Here is a 27,444-nt window from a genome sequence, read left to right as displayed (position 1 = left end):
GAAACTTTTGACTTTGGTCATTTGCTGGGAACAGCATCATAACATTCTTTTATGACAGTTTGTGTCGGACAAATTTTCTCATGTTACTGGAAAAGAATAGTATGAACACACAGTCATTTCCACCTAGACCCAGGCTGATTTATGCTACTGTCTTCACAGTCTCAGGTTAAGTATTATACTAGTGCCCGCCAGCAGTGCAATACTTGACTGTCTGACTGTCAGCATTTCCATCATAAATTTCTGTTTTCAGAGGCTTATGACTTCGTTGTAAAATGTCGCTCAGGGGGTGAATCTTGCAAGGTCATTTTAAGTTACAAGGCAGCAAACAAAATAAAAAAGTTAGTGGTTTCTAACTCTTTCTTTGCACTTTATCATTTAAAAGGGCCTATAAAAATGCTGTTTAGCTGAGTGTGGTACACGTATGTATGGTATTATTAATATTACTACTTCTATAGGGAGGATACCTAAGTAATACTTGAATGATATTTTACTGTGGGGTTATAAAATGCAATTTTTATTTCATTGATGCAGTAGCATCAGTAAGTCCCTCCCCAAGGTATATCCCAATGCCTCCTTGCCCCCTTTTCCATGTCCCACGGAGTTCTTCAATTAAACTCACAGTACCTCAGGCTTGGATTATGAAAGTTGCTCAGCGAAATTATCTGATGGCTCCGAACTTCCCTCGTTCCTCCATCTTCAGCTTTAAGGGCTTCATATACATTTTCATGTTACGGAGTCCCACTGATACTTGTCCTGGGATCCTGCCCCACCTGTCCCTCTCTGAAGTTTGCTTCTCACTGAAAGTGCAGCTCCATGTCTAGCAATTTTCTTAGGGATGTAGTGAGACTACCAAAATCCGGTCCAGGCTGCAACGCCAGATGGAAATTTGAGAGTCTTGGAGATATATTCTCCCACAGACCTCCCCAGCACCCTGCAGTGATGCTGTGAGCCCCTTCCATGGAGGCCTTTCAATGGAAATTTATCATCACCGGCATTGGAATATTTTACAGATATCACACAAAGTCTTTGGAGCGTGTTTGGGATTTCCAGTTTAATTTCCAGTTCCATTTCATTTGTAAGATGTAGGATGTGAAAGATCACTCTTCCGACTGAAAGTAGGAATGATCCTCATAATATCTAAGCCTGCACTACCATCCCAGATGATGGATTTGTTCGAGCTAAATTTATAGCACCTTTACAACTGCCTTCAATTAAAACCTTCAATAAGGAAAAACAAAGCATTTCCCCTCTTCACAAATGCATCCTTAAACTGCCTGGATGTCCTCTACACCCTGGTGCTGCTGACACTTCTTTGCCTCCAAAGTAGCATCATCATTGATTGTCAGAAATTTCCCTCTAAATATTCCCCCTTTCATTTAGTAAAACAGCACTGCTGCTTTGGCTCCACTTTGATTGTTTTACTACTTTATCTTCTCCCACCTTAACGTCTAGAACTCACCCTTTATGGGCCTGTGGAAAGCCAGGTCTTCCAGCACACACGAGTTACCTCTTTGTAAGTGACAACAAATGCATCTTCAGGATGAAGTTAAATATTTCCCTCCATGCTCTCAGTACCTCCTCCTATCCAGTAATTCCAGCCTCCCTCAAAGACCTTCTAAATTACTCACTACCTCTGATCTGTTTTTTATTCACACAAGCAACAACATTGCTAATATCCTGTTTGCGAAACTCAAATCTTAAGAGATCAGCTTTAAAATTATATCTTGAAAAAAGTCTTCAAATCCAGTTTCTGTGGCTTTTCTTCCTTTGCTTTTTTTTTTTTTGTGAGGATGAAGGACTATGCTTTTGTTCTAAACTCTGAGGAATCCACTTACACTTTTTAATGAAATATCAAATGCTAAAGTCATTAGATCACTCCCCGCAACAGGGATTTAAGAGAAACGCCTACAATTTTAAGTCTTGTGATGAAATCCTATGTGAGGTCAACGCTGCATCATTCCCTCTTCCGACACGCAATCTTAAAACAGACCGAACTCAAAGCTTCTCATCTGCACTGCCTTCTTTTTCCAATTCCCTGCTTCTGGTGAGTATTCCTTCCCCCTCCTTCTCCTCCTAATTTCTCTCTCTGCTATACAATAGGCTGTGTTTAGTCCCAGCTGCTGCTTGCCGGTGTCAGCAGAAACCCAAGCTGCCAAATGACAACAGCGACACGAGCCCTGCAGAATGCCAGCTACCACAGAGAGCCTGGAGCCAGGTAGCACGGCTTTGAAGTACAAAGCATGGGCAAGGGGTGAGGCAGAGGTGGGTGTCCAGAGGTTTCGGCAATTCCCTTTCAACTGGATGGACTTCTGTGGAGTCACAGTCGGAGTCTAAAGCTTCCCTTCTCTGGCCCCTTGCTTATAACTTTCCTCTCCAAAATCTCTCCTGGGGCGTACCTAGGCACAGTTGGGTTCAAGCCACAGTGCTTCAAGCAAAGTTTTGGGAAAATCTATTCTGTCGCTTTTGAGGGATGCGAAAGAGAGGAAATACTTTCACAGCTTAAACAGAGAGCTAGCTTTGTATGCTCATACTTTAAAAGCGGCTGAACTCTAACGTGGCCAGAAACGACTCAGATAGTTTTGATCCAAGAACATTTGAAGTTACCTGGGTTATAAATGATTAAGTAGCCACCTGCAGTACTATGAAACTGCTTATCATACCCACTTAGGAGAAAAATCTGACAATAGCTGTCTACCGTAAGCCTTTATTTCCGATTGGTTTTTGAATAAACTGATTTTGAGATTGACTACTCACATAATTGGGCAGAATCAAAAAGTGGTTTTTAATCATCATAGCACTTAATTAATAACTTTGAAACACCAGATTTCAAAATTGCTGTATGCTGCATCATTTTAGTATATGCAAAGTTAACTTTTTCTCCTGTGCTTGCGTGGCTCGGTTAAGAGCTATGCTAAACAGCATGGGGCATTTCCACAAGCAGGCAAAATATGCTGTGATAAAAGGCCCCAGGTCAGAAGGTATCACCACACGGGCTGCTGATGTCAACTTCTGAAATCTCATCTGGACTGAAATACAGTGTGCTCACAATGTAGGTACTCTAGAACAAAACCTTCATGACTACCAGCAAAGCTAAAAAAAAATCATCTATTTGGACTGACATGAAGGAAAAAGATACCAAATAGCACTTTATCACAAAAAGAAGGTCAGGTGGTCATGTAGTTAAAGCTCGTGTTGATAATTCCGCAAAGACAAGAGTCAGCATTCAACTATGGTTCTAAACCTCTGGATTAACTCTGGCCTCATTCAAGTCAATGGGAGATGTGCTCCGCTTTGGTGGAGAAAAGGTTTAAAGGTTTTACCCCTCTGTTGGTTGCATGGTGAATTATACAACCTTCATGTTAGATCACTAAAGGTTTCTTGAAATATGTTACATAATTAAATACATTTCTACAAACAAAGACTTTTTTTAAAAAATGCGCATTTATCTGTGAGTTACACTAATCTATATTTAGTGAGCTAGAAAAATTCATGTTATCTGCAAGAATGCGTAAGGAAGTATGTCATCTTTCAGCATAAATGTCTTGCCTTTTTCTGTTTGAATTCAGACAGTATTATCTTAACATTCTTTGTGCATGATGATCTTTCACATCAAGGACAAAGGTAACACTACAATGTCACTTATCTTGCAAGCTACCTTTTTATCATACAGTACCGCATTTCGCTCAGTGGTGTTATGACACTAACAGAAGTGCCATGATATACCAAGATATGGTGTATTTCAAAGAAATTCGCAAGGAGATTAAGTCATTTTACCTCCTCTGCAAAGCACAATGTTATGAATATTCTGTAGTAACAATGATTTGAGATTTTTCTTTCCCTTTCTTTTGAAGCAGAAGACTGATATACGGCACAATTGCAAATTTCTCTTCTTATTTGCCTTTTCAATACCTATCTATATATAGCCCTCTATTCCTTCGCTTTTCAAAAGAAAACTATTTGATTTAAGAATGTTTCAAGCTGAAGAGAATCTATGTAAATATTCCCTGAGAGTAAACACGGAAACTTGTCTATCTGTACTGACAATGAACTACGTGGTAATAATATGTTGCCCATTCTGTCTAAAATATCTGACTACTCCAACAGGGCTTGTTATATGCAAATCTTACTTCTTACGCTCTTCTCACAGGCTTGAGTTCCCTGCAGCTTTCAAGGAAGCCACGTTTCTTCAGTTATAGTTCCTCCCCTTTGCTCTTCCAACTGCTAAATTTACTTTTTCCTCTTGCAAAATCTTTGCTAAACATTTATACAGTTATTTCACTAAGTGTGTGCTTTTGGATGTAGGACATTCATTATTATCCAAACTTTATACTGCATGGATAGCTCACTATTCCTAGTGATTTTTGTTTACATATACATACATACAATGAACTATTTTTTAGAGCAATGAAATGAACATCCTTCTGCATTGGTATTCTTCAGCTTGTTGGAAAGAACATACGCACAATCGGATAAAGGTATAGCTCTGCATTTTCCATAGCTATGAGGCTCCAGAGTTGCGGAATAGACAGCATTTGCAAAGGATCAAGGCCAAAAAAATGTGCATTAATCAAAAAAGAGTAAAGGTTTCACCTGGCAAAGCCGACTCCTCTGCTGACTCCATTAGCATCTCTTAATATTCTGGTGGAAATGACATGTCCAAAGGGTTTCAGCATATTCTCCAGTTCCTGCTCATCCATGGAAACGGGTAAATTTGAGATGTATAGATTTGTGGGATCTTGCTCTTGTTGCTATGACAAAATAAGAGAAATATCCTCAGTAAGGCTTAGCACAATAGAATAGCTTATGGCTCACACAACGAGGGCTACTCAAAATAGGACCAAGCCAAGAATTTATAGCTGTATTACAAGCAAAGCCGGGCAATTTGCTCACGACAACAACAGAGTTGCCAGATTTCTGCAAACTCTCATGCATGTGCTTAATTCTGTGCGTGACTGCTCTTACTGAACTCGGGGACACTACTCATTTATAGAAAATTACTCTCATGCACAAGCGTTCTCGGGTTTGTGTCCTAATTTAGCAAGCAGATTGTGAAGAAAACATGATTTCCACAAATGTGCTCACTGTTAACATAAATAAAGAAAGAAAACTCAACACATGTTTTAAGCAGATGTGCTTTCCAGCCTGCAGACTTCCCACTCAACCTGTTCATCATGAGCAAGGTTGGTTCAAAGCACGGAACACTTTCCAAGGTATCTTTTCCTTCCCCCCCCCGGCCCTCAGAAAGGTCTTGGTTGATAATGTACAACAAGAGCTAACTGGGTGGGAGGGAATTCTGCAGTTCAATCTAAGGTCCCGGTGAGATAGGTCACATGTTTATTCTCAGGCTGAATTAAAATATCATATAAAATAAAGTCTGTAGTATGAACAATTGAGAAAACACATTTGAAGACAACTTTCTTGTTCTATTGTGGATTTTTAGGCTAAACTTTCAATTTTGGCAACCATTCCAACTTCTATTCTTGCTTGCCGAACTACTGCAAAGAAACGTTAAAGAGGCATAGATGCCATATGTAAAATAAGCGTATTAAAGCAGTAAATAAAAACCTTGTCTACAGACAACCAGGTTTTGATTACTTAAGCCCCTGCACATTTGGCTCTGGTTCCATTTTCATTGATACAAGCTTTACATAATATCTGATCACCTGTCCTTACAAGCCCGATTCAGATCAGGCATGACAACAGAATTTTAGCTAATGCTTAATAACCAAAAGTATAAGATACAATCTTTACACTGTGCAATAAGCCAGACAATACCTTAGCTGACAAAGTCTTCTGAGACAGATTTTTGGATTCTTTTTCATTACACATTTTAATGGGCAGAATTAATTTGTACTTGTTCAACACTGAGATTTATATGACAACAGTATTATCTTTTTTTGCTAAGAGGTGTCCTAAAACCAAATTAATAATTTTGCAGCAGCACCACAACCTTACACTCTGAAGAAATTACACACAGTCCTGCAGCCATCTGCCCTGGTTTAACTAAACTCGTTTCAAATTACACTCCATTAAAATCAGTGCAGATGTGTCTTGTTAAACACAAAGAATCACACGTCCTATTTCTAGAAGATGTATGAAGACAGGACAGACCCAAGATGTCTGCTTCATCACTGCCTTGCACATTCAAGGTCTTGAAAATGGAAGCAGGAATCATTTCAAGCTGTGATTCACACACCCCATCTTTGCAAGGACAAGAATGACTAAACAAAGTCTAGCTTAGCTAAATACCAGAATCAGAAGTCAAAGAAAGTTTTCTGCTTGCCTTACGCCAGGCTGAAGGGAAATTTTAGCCCTTTTGGATGAGGAGAAAAGCTTCAAATGGATACCCCAAAGGGTCCAAAATCAGGAGGCGTGTAATACTTTTTTACTGCGTAATTTGGATTCTGACCTAAGAGCTGTGAACACTTGCCTTTGGACATACCGCTTAATGCCCATTGCATTCTCGCTTTGCATCTCCAGACCCATTACCCCACAAAACAGCACATTACCATGCAGGTTGAATTCCCCACTATTTTACAAAACAGAAATAAAAGAACAAAGTAGGCTTTTTCAAGCTGCTCTCCATAAAAATATACCCAGTTATTACCATGCCTTATAGGAAGGGGCAAACGAAAGGAAAACCACACACCCACACGAACAGCGAACTTACTGCAAATCAAACTGAAGTTACAAACCCCAAATCTGGAAAAACATTCTTTCCCTTTCCAGTCATCTTTCCCTGCAGTCATCTTCTTTTCTCTCACTTCAATTTACATTCATAAAGATCTGAAAGCTAGTTCCTCTCCAATAACAAAAAGATATGAGTGAGGGGTCAGAACTGTTAGAGTATCGACAATGTGAGGAAAATAATGCAAACAGTCCTGGAGGGAAGGTAGGCAAGAAAAGAGAGGAATATGAGCTTCAGATCACACTTTAAGCTTTTGGAAAAACAAACAAAAACCCAAAACACTTTATTTCTCCTTTGTTTTTTCACACATTTTTCCCCTTTTCTGTGTGCAAACTATTTAAGTTTTATTGCTTGTTACTTTCCTTTTCCCGCACACAGGCCACAGAAAAAAAGGAAAGATATACAACATTAAGAAGCATCTTCGTTGTTACTAAGTACTTTGAAAATGTGAGCAATGGAAGCCGTTAAAGCAGAGGCATTATAGAAGCAAATCAAAGCAGAAAGGTTTGCAATTCCAATAGGCACAGTTTTTCAGAAATAAACACACCGTTATGCAAACCTCTACCCATTGATTAGTTAAGGACTTTGATTAATCAACCAATTGGTGTTTAGGGACTGACATTCCTTATCAATATTTAGAAAAAAAAACCAACAGTCTTATGCAGATGAGATTCCCATAGCCAAAGGACGGACTAATATGCAAAAAGCAGAGTTATGCATCAGTAACTGCACAACAGCCTTTGCTTTCACTGAAGCAATTCAGTCCCGCAGAATATTAAAATGAGAACTTTTCCTTTGACTAGTCAGTTTTCAAGCTGGGGCAAACAAATAAAATAAATAAGAATCGCCGCCAATGTGTCTCACTTCTGGAGTAGGAACACATAAGCCTTTTAACTGCATTAGAGATTAAATGCCGTTGTTTTAAATATCCGTGGAAAGTTTAGTTACACTCTGAGGATGAATGAAAGAGTAGCAGGCCATAGTCACTCTCTCACAAGGATTTACCAAGCCTATCTTTTATCAACAAGATGAACAAGAGCTACAAGCAGAGAGAGACAGATGAGGCCACTCACGCCACCTCCACAACGCAACAGCGTTTTCTAAGAAAGGAAAAAAATTCCACGTTATTTTTCCTCACTATACAAATATAACATTTAGAGAAATACCCCTTTCCTTTACAGAGAAATATCACCCCACAGAAGCCGTATCTCACACCACAAACTGAAACAAGATGAAATGCCTTCCCAGCGAGGAAGCCTGGAGCCAAGCAGACTTTACAGGAGCAGTGCAGAGCCAGCCAGCCAGCCCGCCCTGCCACGGCACAGCCAGACCCCACAGCCACTTACCCCCACAAGCCCCCGTTTCTCAGGCTCGGTTCCCCCTCTCAGCCTCTGGCAACGGGGCTCCTCATGATCTTTTTCAGCTGTGCAGAGATCCCGTCTGCAACGTGGAGGTGCTGACACACGCTCCTCATTTTGCCCGAGCCTTTTCATCCCAGATTCCCCACGATCCTGCGTGACATACTCCCTTCCCTGGCCCAGTGTAACTGCCGAGCTTTTTGGCGTGAAAGGCAGGCTTCCCATTGTTCAAAATGTGCCTATTTGTTGACAAGATGAGCCTAACCAGAATCATAAGTCCAAGCACCCTGCAAACTACTAGCCTTTCATAATCCTAACTAGTTGACAGTCAGGTTTCTGCCGTCAGTGAAGGATCACATCCCAAGGTTGCAGGACTGGTGGCGACGGTGGCGTCTGGATCCACACAGCATGGCCCAGGCTCCCTCTGGCTCATTTAATTCTTTCTATGGCTTCTCACTAGGCATTAAAAAAAATGCTACTTCCCACCTTGGGATGCTAAAATCCCATTTATTATTGTGTCCGGTCCCAAACTGGACCGACTGACCAGCCATGAGTGAGGGAGCTGAAGGTCATTCGTGTGATACTCATGGTCACTTCAGAACTGTGTTTTCATATTTAACCCCCCCCCAACATTTTGGACAGGTACAGAAGGGGTGGGGTGGCAGAAAGCCACACATTCCCCACAAACACCTCCAACAGCACCATGCCTCGGACACCCTGCAGCTGCTGACTTTGGGCCACCGCAGCAGGACCACCAGCCAAGAAGAGCCCTCACCACCTCCTGTCCCCTTTGCGGTCCCTGTCCCACTCTCCATCCCCTCCAGACCACACCAGAACCACCAGGCTCATCCCGCCCCACAGCGGAATGACACACACCTGTTACCACAGGTATTCCCAAAGCAGAGCTGCCCCTCAGGTTTAATCCCCCACATGTGCGAAGGGCCCTCCCAGAAGAACCAGGGCTGGGGGCTTGGAGGAGGAGGGGGCTGCCGGGTGGGCTAGCTGCAGTGTGGCGGCACGGCTCCTATACCTTTCCCAGACCCCGTGTGCCAAACGCGGCTAATTAATGGGTACAAGACCAGGCCAAGTTGCTGCTTCTCGAAGGGAAGGCAGCTGTGGAGCCTGCTGTGTGTGCCAGCTGCAAAAGCATCATGCTCAAGGCATGCAAACTTGCAAGCGCAGTCTCATGGCACAAGTCAAAAGCCTGGTCCTGGCTGTCCTCGCTGAAGCTCATTTTACCCAAGACCCCCCCATTTGACAGTCTAAGGAGGATCACATTTTCCAAGTACGGCTTGCACTTGCTCCGCAGCCCTAGAGGAACAGGGGTGAACCCATCCAGTCATCCCCAACCCTCTGAAATCCTGACGCAGCCTCACACCCGAGACCGAGCACATCCTGGGGTCCTGGTGTGGTACACCGAGTGCCACACAATGGGCCAACAACAGAAAAAAGAAATTGAGCCAGTTGAAGCTCCTCCCCAGATAAGTGCAGGGCTTTTTGCAACTCGCTTTGCTCCCAGCCCAGCCTGCTTCACCACCGTTGTAGCCCAAATACCTCAGTTGCTCTGGCCTGTGGGCTCCAGGAGCACTATCTGCATGCATACGTTGTAGTCGGGCCATTCTGGCTGGAAGATGTACACGACGGACACTCCCGACCTGGCCAAAACCACAGCTTGGAAGGTTTAAAATTGTGAATACTGCAAACTGACAGTAGGTCAAGCCCAAGTTTTCGATTAGCTCAGAGCATTTCCAGCATTCAGCGGCAGGCGTCCTGCTGCAAGGCCCTGGAGTTCAGCAGTCAGGAGCAGTTGTACTGGGGAAACAGCCAGAAATTCAGTCGCTGCCTTTTAGCAAGAACTGGGCCAGTCACTCAGCTCCCAAGGCCTGTGCCAAGGAGGCAGAAGTAGTTTATAATGCAGAGGATCTGAAACGCACTACACCAACAGCATTTGAAACGGATAAAACCCAGCGGAGGGCGTGCTGCAACTCAAAGTTTGCTGTTTGCTTTGCTGGACCCTCCCAGCCACTCTTAAAAGAAAGGACAATGCTCAGATGGGATTTTCCCTCCCATCTTGAGATAATCTTTGGAAGCAATGCATGAAAAGCTGAAAGAAAAAATTCCTGCTGGTGTGAGATGAGGCTGAGCCTCTTTACGTAGTACATTTAGTAATGCATTCTTTAAAGACACATGTTTAGGGAGGGGCGGGCAGTTGTTGGCTATGTTATTTTTTCCCAAAAGGAACTCAAACCTCCTGTAATCTCAGTAGGGCTGCAATTCGAGTGTGTTTGGTTTATTTGGGAACCCTACGTACCAATTCTTTTTATTCAACCTAAATTATTTCTCCTTGGAGCAGCTTGCTGTAGGAAGCTTAGCGCTGATTATTAGCTCAAACAAATCATTTTTCCGTCTTCCAAACTTATCCTGGGAATATAACTTTGTATGTGGATCAATAAAAGATTTTGAACTCCTCTTTTTAAAGATATAATCGATATTTGTATTAATATATCATATCCTTTTCTTGTCTTTAATAAATTGAGACTTCATCATGTTAACATTGACACAGGTCAACATTACAGCTCACCTTTAGAAGCATGGTCCTGTCTTTCTGAACATTTTAGAGCCAGGTTCAAATCACCCTCAATTCTTATTTTCCCCAAACTAGTTCATCTCTGCCTAATGGCCACTGCCCGGACCTTCAGGCTATGTATGTAACAACTTCTCTCCTTTAAAGATCTAGGTTGAACTTCTGTCTGCCCTCAACATAAAAATAGTTATACTTTTTATGGAAAAAGCCATTTATGTGGAACCATTTATATGAAACCAGATCATTTATATGGAAACATTTATATGTCATTTCATAAATTTTCCAGTGTTTGCTCAGTATTTTGAAAACTGTAGTTGTATGGTAGCGTCAGTCTCATCTTCAGTTTATTAGATTACTTCTAAACTGGATTCTGTACAAGCCACTGAGCTTAAATGAAATTTAGAGGAAGCATGTAATACTTTCTCTCAGTAGATTCGCATTCAATATCTCTTCTTGTTGTTTTATTATTTAATATTTACTTTTTTAGTACTGCAGATCATGACAACTTTCCAGGACATCTGAAATAAACATACATTTGAAAGTTGATATGCATTTGATTGGATTTACACACCAAAAATCTGAATTAGAAGATTTTTTCCCCTCAGTTTTCTATTTTTTCTCTATTTATTCCTGCTGCTTTTTCACATTAATGTGGCATGTTTTTCCACATATGTAAAAGATGCCTGGTTTTCAGACAGAGTAAGCTACTGAATTTATAATTCAGGTGTTTAACTTCAGATCTGATACCTAATGTCTGCAAGTAACATTTGGATAGGTTCTCTCTTCACTGACCTATCCAAGCATGGCAGGATGCTCTTAACTTAGCACAGATAGGATGAATACGGGCTGGTGGTGGGAAAGTTAGAGGTAAGTCACCCCCAACTCCATCACCTCCTGGTATCAGAGAAGCGATGGCAGGAAACCCTTTTGCTCCTTCTCAACAGGGGTGAGAAGGAGGGGGTTTGTGCACTGGTTGGGGACTGGGATCTTGCCCGCATACGTCCCCACGGTGCCTGCAAATCAATGAAGATACACTGATTTTAATTAAGTGATAGTAGCACTGTTTTCAAATATTTTTCACATTATGGTTTCTTCCGTAAAAAGAAGGAAGAAACAAACTAACAAACCCACATGAAACACTTACTATAGCAATGGTCCTGACCATATAGCCTTTCAGAATTGCTAACGACATATTTTGAGCCATCACTGCTGTAACACGAGGTGAACAGAATGAATCAAGTGCAGCTGCCAGGGTTCCCTTTGACTTTTTACTGGCTTATTTGTTTCCCTTGGTGTGGGCACATTTTTAACAGTGTAGACAGCTAAATCAATGGCCAGTTAACTATTGATCCCTGGCTGGTCTCACTCTCTTGTTGAGCAGCACACCAAAAGGCTTACAAGACTGTACAGAAAGCCTAAATTTACATGGATTTTATTAGTGCACTAAGTACCAATAATCCGACAGATACAGGGGAAGGAAACTGGTAAAAGCGATGCTACCCGCCTTGTCAAGAGTCCTTCCAAAGCTCTTTGCAGCAGGCACTGCCAGAAACACTAGCTATCTCCTCAACCAAGACTGTGTCTACACACTGAAGGTTTTGCAGGGAAAGTACTGCAGAGCAGAGGACACTGGGGCATTCAAAGAAGCTTATTTTGTCTTAGGTAGGTTCAAAAGAATCTATGTGTCTATTTGATGGCCTACAATCTATTTGATGGCCTTCCAAAGGCTCCAATAAGTCAAGATTTAACATCCTGAGATGTTAAATCTCTCTTCCATCCTAATAATCTACTTCACAGTAGTCACTGTGCCATTTTAGACTGAGTGCTATGTTTCCTAAATTATTTTTAATAATATATATTATTATTATATATATAATTTTCTGCCTTACCCAACCCTACCTGACTTTTACACTGCCATGGTTCAAAATCTATTTGCAACATGGGTTTTCCACAGCACTGCGGGTCATTCAGCCTCAGCATAATTATGCAACTATTTTACAGCAATAATCAAGCCCAATCCATCAAATGTTATAAATATATCTAAAACTGTAACTGCAGCATGCATTTTCTGTATAAGCTTGATTGTCAACAAGTCATGTCAAAAGCCTGTTAACAATGACAAGGACACTTTCTGAAAAGACAGAAAGGTTCTGCACAAGAACATAGAAAACACAAGTGCTATTTTGAAGAAAAGCATTTTCTCAATGATCTTCAAAAGCATTTTATTGTGACTTGCATAAGTAATTTCAAGCACTTCTGAGCTTTATAATGACCCAAGAAAAGAACTCCTGCCATTAGGAACCCTTTGCCTGGGATCATCTGATCCGAAAAGAGAGATGGGACTTGGGCAACCACTGTGCCATCACTGAAACGCTATTCACAGTTACTTCTTAAATAAGGCTTAACATAGGTTAAAATTTGCACTACCAAATTTTGTCAAAAAAATGCAAACAAACAAATTCCTAAAAACCATGACCTATGAAGAGGAAAAGAACAAGAGTACTGTAGAAAACTATTTGTCACAAATACGTGTATCAGCTCCGTAGCGAAGTATTATTTATAAGTACTGTTTTAATTAAAACCATGAACTTTAAAAAGAGTCCACAGTTTATATATGCTCAGGATTTCTTCTCACTGTGCAAACTATCAGAGTGCTGTGCCGCGCTGTGTAAGCTGGACTCAGCTTTCTTTTAATTAAGTTTGTTCATGGACAGCACAGCATTTGCTAAAGCTAAATATTGCTGGAACCGAATTGTTATTGGTCTGTCCAGCACAGAGCTGCTGCAGAACCTTCCATCACACATTTCATCTGCCAATGGTGATTTGATTTGCCCTTCATCTTGTGTGGCAAATATGGACTTGAGTTGCTATGGTCGCTGCCTTTAGAACATTGTATAAGATACGTGGTACTTCCTTTTATTTCCACAAAATATGATCTAACCAGAACTATCACAGACTGATATAAAAACCTATTTTTCATACTTCTGCCATTATGAGGTGAGATTTTTAGAACTCCTTACTTCTTAGTTTTCCTAGAAACAAATTTCCACAGTTTACAGCTTACACTGGAGCCAAAAAGGCAGCTCAACCTCTGCAAAAATCTTTGTGTCACTCTAGCTTTGAAGGTGATCAGCTGCCTTCATATTCTCTTCTATACAGTTTTCATGATCACTTTGTTATTTATATTGCTGTTAAGTAAGAATCAATTAATCACCTCAGATTACCTGAAGCCTGTCTATAACAATTTCTGAAAATGCTACATAATCTCCTACCCATTAACCCTAAATTAGAAACTCACTGATGACCTCTGGAAGCAAAAGGCTGATTTGCCAGACGAGTTGCAATCTAAGTTGAACACCTTAACTATTTATTTTGATTTGCCACTAACTATGTCTTAGTGAAGTTAAGACGCAGTGTCCTATTGCAGGTTAGACAATATTGCATTGAGTATGTTTATTTGCTGTATACTATACTGGGTTAATGACATGCCGATTGAGGTATATTTTCCAGGACTGTATTACCGATATTTAGACAGGAGTCAAGTCCTTTGCCCTTGCACAGAGTCAACGAATCTTGCAATTTAACTCCCGCTATTCCCATTCTCACTGAATTGTGTTTCACATTACACTATCCCACAGAAAGGGTGCATTTGTACGTGTGCATGTATATACTTAAACAAACAGAGAAAGGAGAGGTCACGAAAGAGATTATTTGCTTTACAGAGGACATAGCATGAAATCAGGCCACAGTATAAACCCTCCATTATCAATTATGGAGGAAAGAAAACTAATTAGAGCTAAAATGCCATATGCACTAAATCAATAAAATTAAATTAACAGCTTAACTTAAAGTGCTCTTAGAAAACGATCTTAGAAATATGCACAAAACACATCCCACTATCATGGATTCTTGGGATTATTTCTCATTTTGAAGAACATGAAACACGCAAATAGTAAGTGTTTAGTAGCACTACTTCAGTTCTTAAAAAAGACCTGCAGTGCCAGTGACACTAAGTAGTTGAAATGCAATTTTTTTAATAAGTAAAATTTTCAGTACCAAAAAGTTCAACTGTAATAATATCTATAAAGAAAATTACAATGATTTTTGCTCTACTTAAAATCATAGTACTCCCAAACACCAGAAATAAACACAAGGAGTTACAATATGGAACTCAAACAAGATAAAACTGTTTCAGGAATTCTACAGTATTTCTTTGCATAAATTGAAATCTGGAAACTTATGATAACAAATCCTGAAAAGCAGGATGTGTGTAGAAAACAACTGAGATTCTAGAGTAAATTATTACAAGGACTCACATGGAAAAGATGAGCGGTAATGAGTACGAGTTGCTCCTGGGGAGATTCCAATTGGACACAATAGGAAAATTTTTCATAATAAGAACAATCAGCCATTAGAATAATCTCCCCAGGGAAGTGACAGATTCCCCATCATTGGACACTTTTAAGATTCGGCTGGACAGGGTGCTGGGCCATCTTACCTAGATGGTGCTTTTGCCAAGAAAGGTTGGATCAGATGATCCTTGAGGTCCCTTCCAACCTGATTCTGTGATTGATTCTATGATTAACATTATTACAAATTTTCTAGAAGAGGTCACTTTTTTAGCCTACACTTGTCAAGGCAGCAACTCTCAAGCCATGGTGACACCTGGAGCTGATTGGGCTGTGCTATTTTCTGTTCTCATGACAGCAACACTGGACCAAAAGGATTACAAATGGTAGTGTAAATAAATGTTTTTTTTCCCTAATCTATCTCGGGATACAATAATACCACCGACAGAATCTGGCATTGTAGAGGACAAACTTGTGTTCCGCAAACTGTAGATGTAAGTAGTCAGGTCAGTCTGTGGATAAACCCCTCCTGTGTAATTTGTGGAGACTTGGAGACTGTGCCGGGTGTTAGAGCAGAGGTTGCATGTTGCTCCTCAAGCTCAGAAAAGGAAGCAATCAGACTTTCTAAATGACAGGAGTGTGGCAAAGGGTAGGGCATTGCTGTCTGATCTTCCAGTGGCCATAGGATGTCACAATGAAGCAGCAGAGGCACAAGTTACAGAAGTTTTCATGCACACGTAACCCATACTCGGCCAGAGTGGCTTTAGGACTTTCTGCCCACTATTTCTAGCAGCTGTTCTCCCTAGGGACAGAGTGTTTGCTCTGTCATGGCCTGATCCTTCTCTAATTGAATTCTACAGCAAAGTTTTCATTGGTCTGACTTGGCAGTATCAGGATCTGTGCTTGGAAAATAGTTTGAAAACTATATTTGGATTAATAAAGATGCAAAAAACACAAGTGTATGCATCTCTTCAGATGATTTTCATGCATTTATTGTTTGCCTTTAATATTTCCTTTCAAAGCTGCCAGCAAAATGAAGACAACAGATTTGAAATGCTACATATGCACACGGGGTTAAATTATTATCATCAATATTGCATCTATCTGTAGATCAATAGGAACTTAACGTGTTTCTCTCCAGAAGCTTCTCTATGTTGGGACTGTCAGGAAACTCAGATTTCTTCATGTAAAGTTGAAAGCCTTAGCATTTAACTGTCTACACTTGCACTGGAAAAAGACCGTAGCTATTAACGGTAGTAAATTATCAGCACTGGGAAAGCATTAGAAGCTTTAAGAGGACTTTTTGGGACAGTATAATGCCTTTTAATATTTGACCTATTGACCCAAAGGCGAATTCAAGCAGCACACAGATCCCATGTGATTGCTTGTGAAGAAAACCGAATGCTTTCTTTTGTCATGTTTTACGTTACTTCCTATAAACCATAAATGAAGTCAGAATTTTCTTGTCTGGGAATTCCTGTTGGGATAAAGGTTGAGGTCTACTTAGCCTGAGTCCATACAAACAGCTAGAGAACAGTTATTCATCTTGATGCACATGCCAGAAATGGAAACCTACTAGTCCTTGAGGATGCATCAATTTTCAGGGAGTCTGGATTCTTTTAACTACTACAGAAACTTAAGAAAAAATCTACATAGATACTGCTTAAGGAAAACAAAATCCACCATAAAACACAGCCTTGACAGTTTTATTTTGAGAAATCTGTTTTTAACACAGACAAAAATACCGTTCCCATTTAAGATCAGGCACAACTCACAAAACATACACTGCAGAAATACTTATACTTTTCTTAAATGCATCAGATATAAAAAGGCAACCAGGTCATATTTCAAATGTGACAAGTGATGGTTATCACTCAGAAGCACGACAGACACAGCAATACCACATTTTCCCTGTGTGTGGAATTCCCGGTGCTGAGTCAGGAAGTCTCAAAAAGGCTCTGAAACACTCCATTTCCACCCTCAGAGATGAAAACAAGGAAATATTACTAGTAAATGAAGAAACTTTATTTAAAAAAAGAAGGTATTAAAATAATAAAAAAAAAAAAGCAGGTTGAATTGCTGCGATTACCACTGCTGAATCCCCTTGCAGAGAAGTAGCTGAGTTGTCTGTGCTCTCCTCAGTGCCCATCAGAGCAACTCTTGCTACATTTGATGAGGTTGCCCTGGTAAGAGAAGTTAAGAGTAGGAGCCAACTGCAGGAAAGCAAAGAAAAAGGGTTAATGATGGGGCTTAACCTCTGCCTCTTTGCAAAATCAAGCAACCATGGTCCCATGCTGTCCAGGCTGTAGTCCCAGCAGTGCTGGTACTGTCCCACTATGGTTTTGCCACCAGAGAAATCCACTGCCCCACAGCTGCAGACAATGTTGAAAAGCAGAGCCTAGAGAGCAGGTAGGCTGTAGGGGAAACTGGGAGGTGTGGGACCACCTCTGTCCCTGCTCTGTCGTCAGCTAACTTGAGGCTGTTCCAGGGGAGCAACAGGGGCTGCAGCTAATGAACAAGAAAAGCACAGCAATGACATGAGACAGATCAATAACTCATGGTGGCCACTGGACAAGCAGAAGAGGAGACACCATTCAATCTCCAGATGGACAACACAGGGAAGAGGGGTCATTCCTCATAACCTTCTTGGGAGAGGGAGATGAGCAAAGCGTCAAAGCTTCCCTTCCCTGACACAAAAACCCTATCACTGGAGAAGAAAGCATTATTTAAGGATATATTATGCTTTGTGTAGGCAGAAAATGGGGATCTAAGTTGCACAATGCATTAGCTAGAGATCTGGGGAAAGCCAAGGGAGAGTAGCAGACACTCCTACAGCTCTGCAAAATCAAGGATAGTGTGAGCAGGAAGAGAAACAGTTCTCCTGCCAGTTGATGAAAGCAGAGAGGAGAGGGAATTCTATTGTGCTTTTCTATCTACAAAGAACATAACCTCTGCGCAAGATGTGGGGCAGCGAACCAGAAAGGAGTCTATGAACTCTCTTACTTCCCAAAAGCAAGGAAAGCATGAGTTCTTCGTGAGAGTTTTCCTACAAACCTTTCATTAGTTCCTTCCGCTTTTCATATCAGCTAGAAGAGCGCAGTTTTCTGAGCAACGAATGCTGACTCAAGCGTTCCAAGCCAATGAATATTTCCAGTTGCATATTCACAAAGAAAAGAAAAAGCCAACAATTTTCTGCAGAAGGAAGCAGAAAACCACTCTGAAATCAGAATAGGTATAGCAAGGTGGACAACGTGGTCAGTTCTATCCACCTACTAAGGATCAAGACAGAGCTATAAAGCAATTTTTGTTGAGCCCTGAGGAGCCATGCTACTGTGGGGAGAAAAAGGAACTTCCCTCTGCTCAGGAAACAGATGTGAAAGGACACGTGTTGTTTTGTGGCAGAAATGAAGAGCTTCAAGAAGGCTGTTAAGCAAAGATGTCAGTCATTTGAAATGAAATAATGGATGCAGTTGTCTGCAGTCAGATGGTGAGACACAGCAGAACTGGGGTGGCTGGACAGGAGCTCTGCAGCACAGGGCTATTCACAGGGCAGCGAGGACAAGCTCAAAGGCACTGCTGGATGAAGGGTGCCTACCTGCAAAAGCTCATGCAGTTCAGCTCCTTTGTAACCAAGAGACCAGGAGGCAAAGTGTACAAGCATGGCACAAGGTGATATAAGAGAACAGAACAGCAGAGATTGAAAGACACTACAAGCTGAAATTCAAGACAGAGCACAATGCTTGAACTCGAGTACACGTGACTGGTTCCCTGTGAGGAGGAGGAAAGTAAGAAGGAAATGCTCCAAGCCCTGTAACTCTGCCTTTCCTTCTGTTTCCAGAAATCTGAACTTGGCCACCCTGCCTAGCACACGACTGGCTGTGACTGCTTGCATCTCAACGATTTGCTGTGTTGTACTACTGTGAGAAAATGCACTACCAATCCAATATTAAGGTCTCCATGGCTCGTGCTTCTCTGTTCTTGTTACATGTAGACAGTATTTCAGCTGTGGCTAATGTATATATGTATAAGCGTGTGCCCATGTGTGTATATGCATGGGAATTATATGTTTAAGTACATAGGCAGCTCTATATTATGTCTGTAGCAACAAAATATACACATAAAAGTGCATTCCATTTAAGCATGCTTTCGATTTTGAAGATCTGGGTAAACAGGCGTCTACGTGTAAAGACATACAAGACTACACCCAGGCTTCCAAAAAAGAAGCCACATTTGTAATTATGCATACATATGTGTGAGTGACTGTGTATACAAAGGAGGTATCCCCATACATAGCCATTTAATGTGCTTAGCTGGTGGTATGTTTGTGTGTGATTAAAAATATCTGCATGTAATCATATTTTACATTTATTTGTATAAACTGTTCATATGAAAAGCGATGGCTGTTATCAATCCAACAAATGGAGGATATTATTATCCTCTTTCCCATTTACGAAATCATAAGCAACTCTAAGAACTTTCTGCAGTAATAAAACTGTTGGACAAGATACCTAGGCATTCCTTGAGTCCCAGACTGGAAAGGAATTACAAAGAGAGCATTTTGGATGTAGTGGATGGCTGGGAATTAAAGGCAAAGGAGAATCTGCAGCAGGGTGTAGAGGGAGTGGTGTGGGTCTCCTCTTCGGACGCTGAAAACTGGACCTGGCTCTTGCGTTGGTCCTTAAATGATCTGAGTCAGTTTGCTCCAGCTTTAGAATCTTTTTTATAACTAAAAGGACAGTGTTAGAGAAAGGAACTTGAACTGAACACTTTAGGCTTCTGGATTACCTCTCCCAGGTGCTGTATTCGCAACTTGTTTTCAAAACAGTTTTAGTGAAAAGAAAATCTGAAGGCTTACAAGCTGAACATCTTAAACTCTCAGCTATCTAATATTGCACCACTAGGGCAAAGAACTAGAATGAGAGAGACCCACTTTATCATGTAAATTAGGAGTGTTTTATCAGAGGCGCACTCCTTATGCCAATGCTTGATCTTGCTGATGCTGATATAGGCAGTTGATGACGTAAGCAGAAAATCACCCAATACTTGGGAAACAACTTCAACCGTGCTTTGAGGAGGTAAAACACAGTTGTTCCTAAAGGAGGTAAGACAGAAAGGTACCATGTAAAATGCTTTTAAGTGGATGCCTATGAAATTCCCCATCACGACTGTAGCAATTCCTGGTGGCTCATGGTAAAACACATACAGCTGTGGATATGTGTGTGTTTTTTACAAGCCATGTAAACACTTCAAACCTAAGGACCAAACTTGATAGTTTGCGCGCCTGAGAAGTTTGTGCTCACGTCTACTTTGTCAACAGACCAAGCTAACGTTACATGTATTCTGTGGGCCACGTGCAAAATAAAAAAACTAAAACCACCAAGAAACACCCCTATGTTCTAAATATGGAAGCTGGTCGTATCTACACAAAATCGCTTAAAAACTCCCAGGTTCCCCAAGAGAAAAATAAATATCCACTGGATCCCACTGAGTAATGTCTCAGCCTGATGTTGACTCAGTTGTGGATCTGCAGATCAGTGACTGTCACAGACGGACGCACATCCAGCAGCCTCAGGATGGGATTTGACATTCAGAGGCTTCCCAGCCTTATCTCACCAGGGAGGGGATGAGGCTGGCTCGGCTGAGAAAAGCATCAACAGCCTCTGCAGCTTGTTTGCTTTTTAAGGGAAATAGTTTCAAGTTACATGCCCCTATTTTTATAGATCAATCAACTTAATCTGCTGGGCTGCCTTTCACAGGTTTTTGAGATATTACACTGTTTCAAAAGATCAAGCGATTCCCTGAGAAAGTAAAAAGCAGAGCCACTTGCATTTACTCTGCTATTAATTTTAAGACCTGAAATAATAATATTTAAAGAGTTCAAAATAGTGAAGTGTGGGGAAAATATTTTGAGGAAGCCAACCAAATCAGAAGGTCATGCAGTGAAAGAGGAAGAAAAAACAAAATATGCAACCAGCTTCTGTCACTTGAGATACATGTAGAAAATAGCGTTGCACTGTCCCAATGTTGCTGATCCTCATGCAAGTAAAAAAATTCTCTGCTTTTCAATTCTGCTAAACCTGCCACCCATTCTATAAGCTCCAAAATTAACACGAAGAAAAAGAAATACTATTCAGAGACAAAGCACACTTGAAACCAAGGCCTTGACTACTTTGGGACAATTAAATCGCAGCCTGGGTATATTAATCACAGTCTTCTGGCCTGGTTCCAAGTTGGGCAATTACAATCTGCCTACCTCAAATTCTCCCCAGAGTTTCAAATGCAAGAGTTATTTGTGATTTCCTTCCAAGAAAAAGTGTTGTTTAGTGCAGCCAGTAAAGACTAGTTTCATTCAAGTGATGGGTGAATGACCCACATTGACTATAGAAAATGTGTAAAAGCACTTTGGGATCCTTCAGGAAGAAGGACACTTATTACATGGTCATTTTACAGTGCTTTTATTATTCTAAGAGGAAGTATTCCTATCTAGATGTTTCTTCACATGCCTCTTAGTAACCAAGTAGTTCAGAGTTTGGACTTGTTTTTCTAAAAATTAAATAGGTTAGGCTATTTTTTTCTGTAAATTTAAGATGATAGATTTGAAATGCAAGCACTGTATCAGAAAGACAGTTTAAGAAAACATACACAACTTCTTCTACTTTGAAAACTATTCAGATGATTTTTTGAGCCAAAAAAGATTAATGATTTATTATGGGGCTCATTAATCAAAAATTGTGTGTGCATGTTTTTTAAAGGACCAATTCCACTGTTCAAGTCAATTAGGTCCTCTAAAGCTATTACATCGGGAAGGAGCCGCAATATTACCAAGACTTCCTGCAATATTGTTGAGACTTCCCCGAGTGTATTTAGAGTATAAAATAAATGCTATTATTCAGGAGATACTGAATTGCTAAGCTTCTTAAATTTGTACAATTGGGAACTTGAAGTACATTAAAATGCTGAAACTCATTAAGAGCCCTTTTCACAGCTGCAAAATCGTTGGCATTCACAGCACCGTGCAGAACAATAAAACACTCCCCACACCTTTGAACAGGGCGACTTCCGTTCCTCCAGCTCTGCTTTAATGAATCACTGAGGCAGAACTGGTATCTAACCTCTCCGTCAACCTCCTCCATTGAAAGGGAGAAATAAAAAGCCACAACAACGCTAATATTCTGAACAGAAAAGCAAAATGTACGAGCATACTGTACTAACCCTCCCCCAACACAAAACCCTTAGCTATCGCTGCTGTTTTGTTAGAATATAATTCAATATTCTCCATCAACACCAAACAAAACACCTTCATAGGCAGAAAACAGTCCATATTTTTTTCCCAAGCCACCCACCAAACCATGCCCAAGCAGACTTTGTTTCCCTGGGTGTCATTTTTCTGGGCCCAAAGCACAGGACTCAACATTTTGGTGGTTTTTTTCACTAATGGTAGTCGCATACAGGCACTCCACATGCTGAAAATGTCCTTCCGCCCTGTTCCCTGAGGGGCTGGATTTTGTGACTGCAAAGTGGCACCACAACAAACAGCCTGAGTTCCGAGCAAACCTATGGATACCCCATACATGTTTCCTACACATCCTCCAGCAGAATCACGGTGCTGGCCCTGACAGTCAGAAGACAGCACCTTTCCAAGATTCAGCGAAATTACATCTTTCTCTGACTACATCACAATAACCAGTGCTCAACACTTCTCAGCCAGAAGCCAGCCACTTGGCATACCAAGTGATTGCAAACCACACTTAAAAAACAACCCTTCTCTTTGATCTGGTAACAGCATGTTCTGCCTCCTCCTTGGTCAGGAGGGTCACAACTGTGCCTCTAGTATCTACAGGTCTCACCAACCCCAGGGCAAAGAAGCCCAAGTCTTATCAACGGTAGCGTTCATCAGCCTTATTTCTCTAGCCAAAGGATTTGTTTCTAAGTAAATTTCAATTGGGCCACCTACCACGCTTCCTTTGCTATTTGAAAAAACAGAAGAAGAAAAAAAAAGCCAGTAAGTGACCAAAAATTAAATGTGAGTAAGAACTATGGGAAAAGGGACTACTCTAGAGATTTCACAAGATTCATCATAAGCTTGATGCTGGACAAAAGTGAAAGAAACTGTCTTGGGACTATTACTTAGCCTCTTAAATTCTGTGTGTGCAAACTCTATCCGTTTATTCCAAACTATTCCCCAAAGCAATGAGTGGATTGTCTCCCTGAGAGGGTGAAATTGTTCCCTTTCCTCCTCCAAAGATTTTTGAAAGGAACGGAGGAAAGTGCAATGCCAAACTGGTGAAGAAGATTATGTTTTTCAGAAGTGGGTTTGAAAGATTCAACAAGAGATATTCATTTTAAAGATTACAGAATTAATTACAGAAAAAAAGGGGGTGGGGTTCTGCGTGGGTGTTCCCATCTACATCAAAAAAATTCTAAGAAAGCAACATTATGAGAGAAGATCAGAGTATGACAAAAAAAAGGCATGTGGTTAAAGCAAAAGATGCTTTGACAGTGTACAAACTGAGGTGGTTTTGTTACGGGCAGCAAAAAATGTAGCTTCCAAAGCTTAGCTCAAGGTACTACTCAAGCCCTATGTTTTTTGACAAAGCACACTATGATTGCTTTTGAAATCCAACTATTTTAGCACACAATTAGGATTCCATATTTTCAGTTGTGAATACCCAACGCATGCCAAGCGAGGAGAGCAGGAAACCTGCCTGCTGACCCACACAGGAGGGCACGCACGGGCACATCCCACCTCCCCATCACGACCACATTTCTCAACTGCTTCCCAGACACAGAGAGAGGCTTGAGACCAGCCACCGTTGATGTGTGGCCATCAGCAGCATGGGCAAAGGAGGTGTCTGCCTCCCTGGCAAAAACTGCAAGCAACACTGCAGTGGCAAATCCCAATTTCTCCCCTAAAAACAGGCCCAGTTAGAAAAGGGCTGTACCATTTTCACCTGGCCAGTTGTCTGGGCATTGGAACTGATTGATACTCGCATGGAGACCATAAAAAGAAGAAGGAAGGGAGCCCTTTAAGCTTTTCAGCACATAACTTTGTTAGCAGATTTTGCCATCTGATCAGGAAAACAGTACCCAGAAGAAAAAAACCAAACATTTTCAACAGCATTTCATCCTCTTCAGTTCTGTATTTCCCTCCTGAAACCATCCCACTCCTCCTATCAGATCATTTCATTACGACAAACTGGGATGCCCAAGATGAGGGCTTTAAGATATAAATAAGAGGGGAAGGAACAAGCGGTTTTCAGGGAAGGGATCACCGTGGAATTCATCCCCCTTGCTGAGTTCAACAGAGCTCAACACCTCCCACCTTCAAGTCATGCTGCAAAAGCTGTCTTTTACAAACAGTTCAGGGCTTTCCTCATCCTATAATTTAGAGTGTATTGAACTTTTGCCATCTTGTATTTTGCAAACACTTTAAAACAGAGTAACCTTCTATCACAATCTTAAAAGCAATCTTAATTTATTTAGCCTAAGCTTTTGTTCTCTTGGAAAAGAACACGACCATGCTTATGCGCAAGCAGTACAACTAAGCATCTCTCCTTCTGCAGCGTGATATGCAGATATGTGATATGGTAACCTTATTTATTCTAGAGAATGCATGAGTATTTTTACACAATAAGTACCCTTCTGGAGAGAAGATTTGGCTTGCAGAGATTTTCCCAGGATTCTTTTAAAAATATGAATGAAAACTTTCTATTTTGCACCCCAAATCATCGCATTAAAAAATTATATCACTGCTGCTGAATAATACTGGGCGTTTGGAGCTGAAGGCTCATGGTTGCACTTAAACCTACTTGCTAATGACCGAACTGCACACAAAGGCAGAGGTATGTGCTCAAACGTCTGCACGCCCACACCGTGGAGGTTCAGATGTGTACCATGCACCTGGCTTTGTATATCCCAGTCTGGCTCTTCAAGTAAAGCGAAAACTACTTCCCTGATTTTAAACACAGTGGCTTCAGGCATAAAATATTTTCTATTTTTCAAACTGACTTTTAACAACAGTTTGAATTATTCACTTTATTCATTAATTATGCTTTGGCCATTAACGTGAGCTGTGCTTTCTGAAAAGAAGAAAGAAAACATGAATACTTTCCAGGTGTTGCCCAGACTGCACACTGTGGAAAGAAAAGCATATACTAAAGTTTAAGGCTCACAACAGAAATATTGTGTTTCTGTGCAGTATTTGGGGTATCTGGCTAAACTGAATACTAGTGTAGCAGAGCAAGCCCCTCAGGCCACGTAGGAGATGACAGCCCTTTCACCTTCCCTGGTTGCACTGGGACACAGTGGCAGAAAGGAGAAGAGCTGGGAGTAGATACCTCATCACATATGGCTTCCCTACAGCATATGTGAGAGACATTTAAGAGATGTTTTAGCTTAAGCTGTTGTCACAAGGGACCTCAATTATCCTAATACAGAACTGCTCTGCTTTAGCACCTGCACCTGGTGCTAAAGTCCATGCACACATGCAAAGAGGACTGAGTGGATTGCAGACCCCAGGCCTGAGGATTGTGTCCGATTTTGAAAGCTTTTTCTTCACACTGCCTATGCTTAACCTTTCAGAAATGGAAACGAGAGGAAGAAGTAATTCTAAATGACTAGACTAAATTTAACTTTGCTATCTAAAGTCAAGAATTTTTAGCTAAGAGTTTGGGTTATTCTTGCTTCCACTCCTAATTAACTTCCAGCTTGATCCTAGAAGTTGCTTGCAGCAGCTGAAAGCAGTACCATCCCTTCAGAGCTCATCCTCATACAGGTCTCAATACTATGCTCTGCAATCCCCTGTGGTTTTGAGCATCTGGCCTTTCCTTGCCAGATGACGTTAAAGGGACAAATGCAAGGCTCAGGGTGGGGCAGATGAACAGCTCATTTTCACGAGTAACCCCTGATGTGCAGATACAGCCTGAAAAATATATGCAACATCAGAATGTGTATTTCTAAAACACACAGTAAGCAGAAAAAAACCACCAACAAACGAACCCAGAAAAAAAAAGAAAAAAAAAAGAAAATGTGAATGTATAAATGGATTTCTGTTTCAGTTGTTTCACGTACATAAATCAATGATGTCTTAATCAGCCAACCAATTTGCTGATCTAACTTACAGTAGCTGTTTGAAAACCTGTACCACCAACAGGACCAAAATTAAGCTGTAAAGGAATACCTTTCCTAATCTTCTGCTCTAAATACTGTATGCATGAGTAATTCTGGAAATGAAAGACGTCTTATTTTTTTGATACAGAGTAGCTAAGCTTTGGTCCAGCTTCATTGAAGCAGTTTGTCAATTACCCAAGTTTGAACTGGCAATAAAAACTGAATAAAGAGTAAATATTAACTTGGCGGAGCAGGTTCAACACCAAATTATGCTGAATGGGACAGTTTATGTACAAGCTAAAGCACAATACTTGCTTGTAAATCCCAGGATGAAAGGCTATAGAAACAATAAAAGAGTGCATCACTAATCTCATAAACTCCTAAAGAATATCTAAAGGTAAGGAACATTCTTAACCAACATTAGGAAAACATGTACCAAATGCTGTTTTGAATTCTTTATAAATACAGCCTTCTGGTTTTGGGTTTGGGCTTTGGCTCTTTTATGCTTGTGCCCACTCTATTTTAAAGAAATGATAATTATTTTTTTTCCATTTTTTAACACCGTCAAACTTCTAGCTATACTTGGCCTAATGGACTCCCATGTTCACGTGATTTTAAACAAATTCTTCAGTTCACCAACACAAAGAGGACCAAACGTAGTTGAAATCTTCTTATGAAAACATGTTAAAAGTTAGGAAAGATTTCTGTTCCTAGCAAGCTGAACAGAATTCGCAAGTTAGAATTTACGCATAGTTCAACCCCCCTGAGAACAGTGCTACAAGACCACTTTCTTTCTGAACACACATAAATAGTTAATAGAGGAGTTAACAGTAAATGATGCTTAAAATGCGGATCTTAATTCATGAACTTTATGAGAACAATAAAATACAGCGATGGGCTTTTCTAATGGCTTCCACAGTTCAGCCATCATCTCTTAATGGGTAGGACCTCAGGCTTTATAGTAAGCATAAAAAGGCAGCATTTGCCATCCTGGATGAGGCTGCTGGTACACCTAACCTGGGCATCGCATCCCTTTAGTATCAGTTTGGTCATCGCGATACAAGAGCAACAGCAGCTTTTACTAATATAACAGTGGAGTTTACCCATATATAAAAGAAAATTAAAAGATGAGAGTCATCACTGCTTTATGTAGTACATACACAATAGCCTAAATTAACTTACATTTCAGACCTAAAGTTCCTTCAGGACTGCTCTTTGTTTGCCATTGAAGGCTGGGTTAGGAACCTCAAGGCCATATGTACATCATGACACTGGGTCCTGCCTGGCGCCTGTCTTGCCCAGCATGGCAGCAGCAATGATTTAGAAAATCCACTGTCCCCCTTCTTTGGAGACCCC

The 27,444-nt window shown here is 40.8% G+C and overlaps 1 protein-coding gene across 4 annotated transcripts in view; it reads right to left on the bottom strand.

Moving 5' to 3' along the window:
• The window catches only part of RBMS3 (RNA binding motif single stranded interacting protein 3), a 609,999-nt gene that overhangs the window by 151,417 nt on the left and 431,138 nt on the right, over window positions 1-27,444 (bottom strand). For all 4 annotated transcript variants that reach the window (XM_063325233.1, XM_063325234.1, XM_063325235.1 and 1 more), the window contains one exon: window positions 4,591-4,748. In XM_063325233.1, coding sequence (XP_063181303.1) covers window positions 4,591-4,748 — 158 coding nt within the window. The remainder of the gene's footprint in view (window positions 1-4,590; window positions 4,749-27,444) is intronic.

The sequence above is a fragment of the Chroicocephalus ridibundus genome, chromosome 2 (assembly GCF_963924245.1).
Source record: "Chroicocephalus ridibundus chromosome 2, bChrRid1.1, whole genome shotgun sequence".
Taxonomy (NCBI): domain Eukaryota; kingdom Metazoa; phylum Chordata; class Aves; order Charadriiformes; family Laridae; genus Chroicocephalus; species Chroicocephalus ridibundus.
This window is presented reverse-complemented; position numbering and strand designations above follow the sequence as displayed.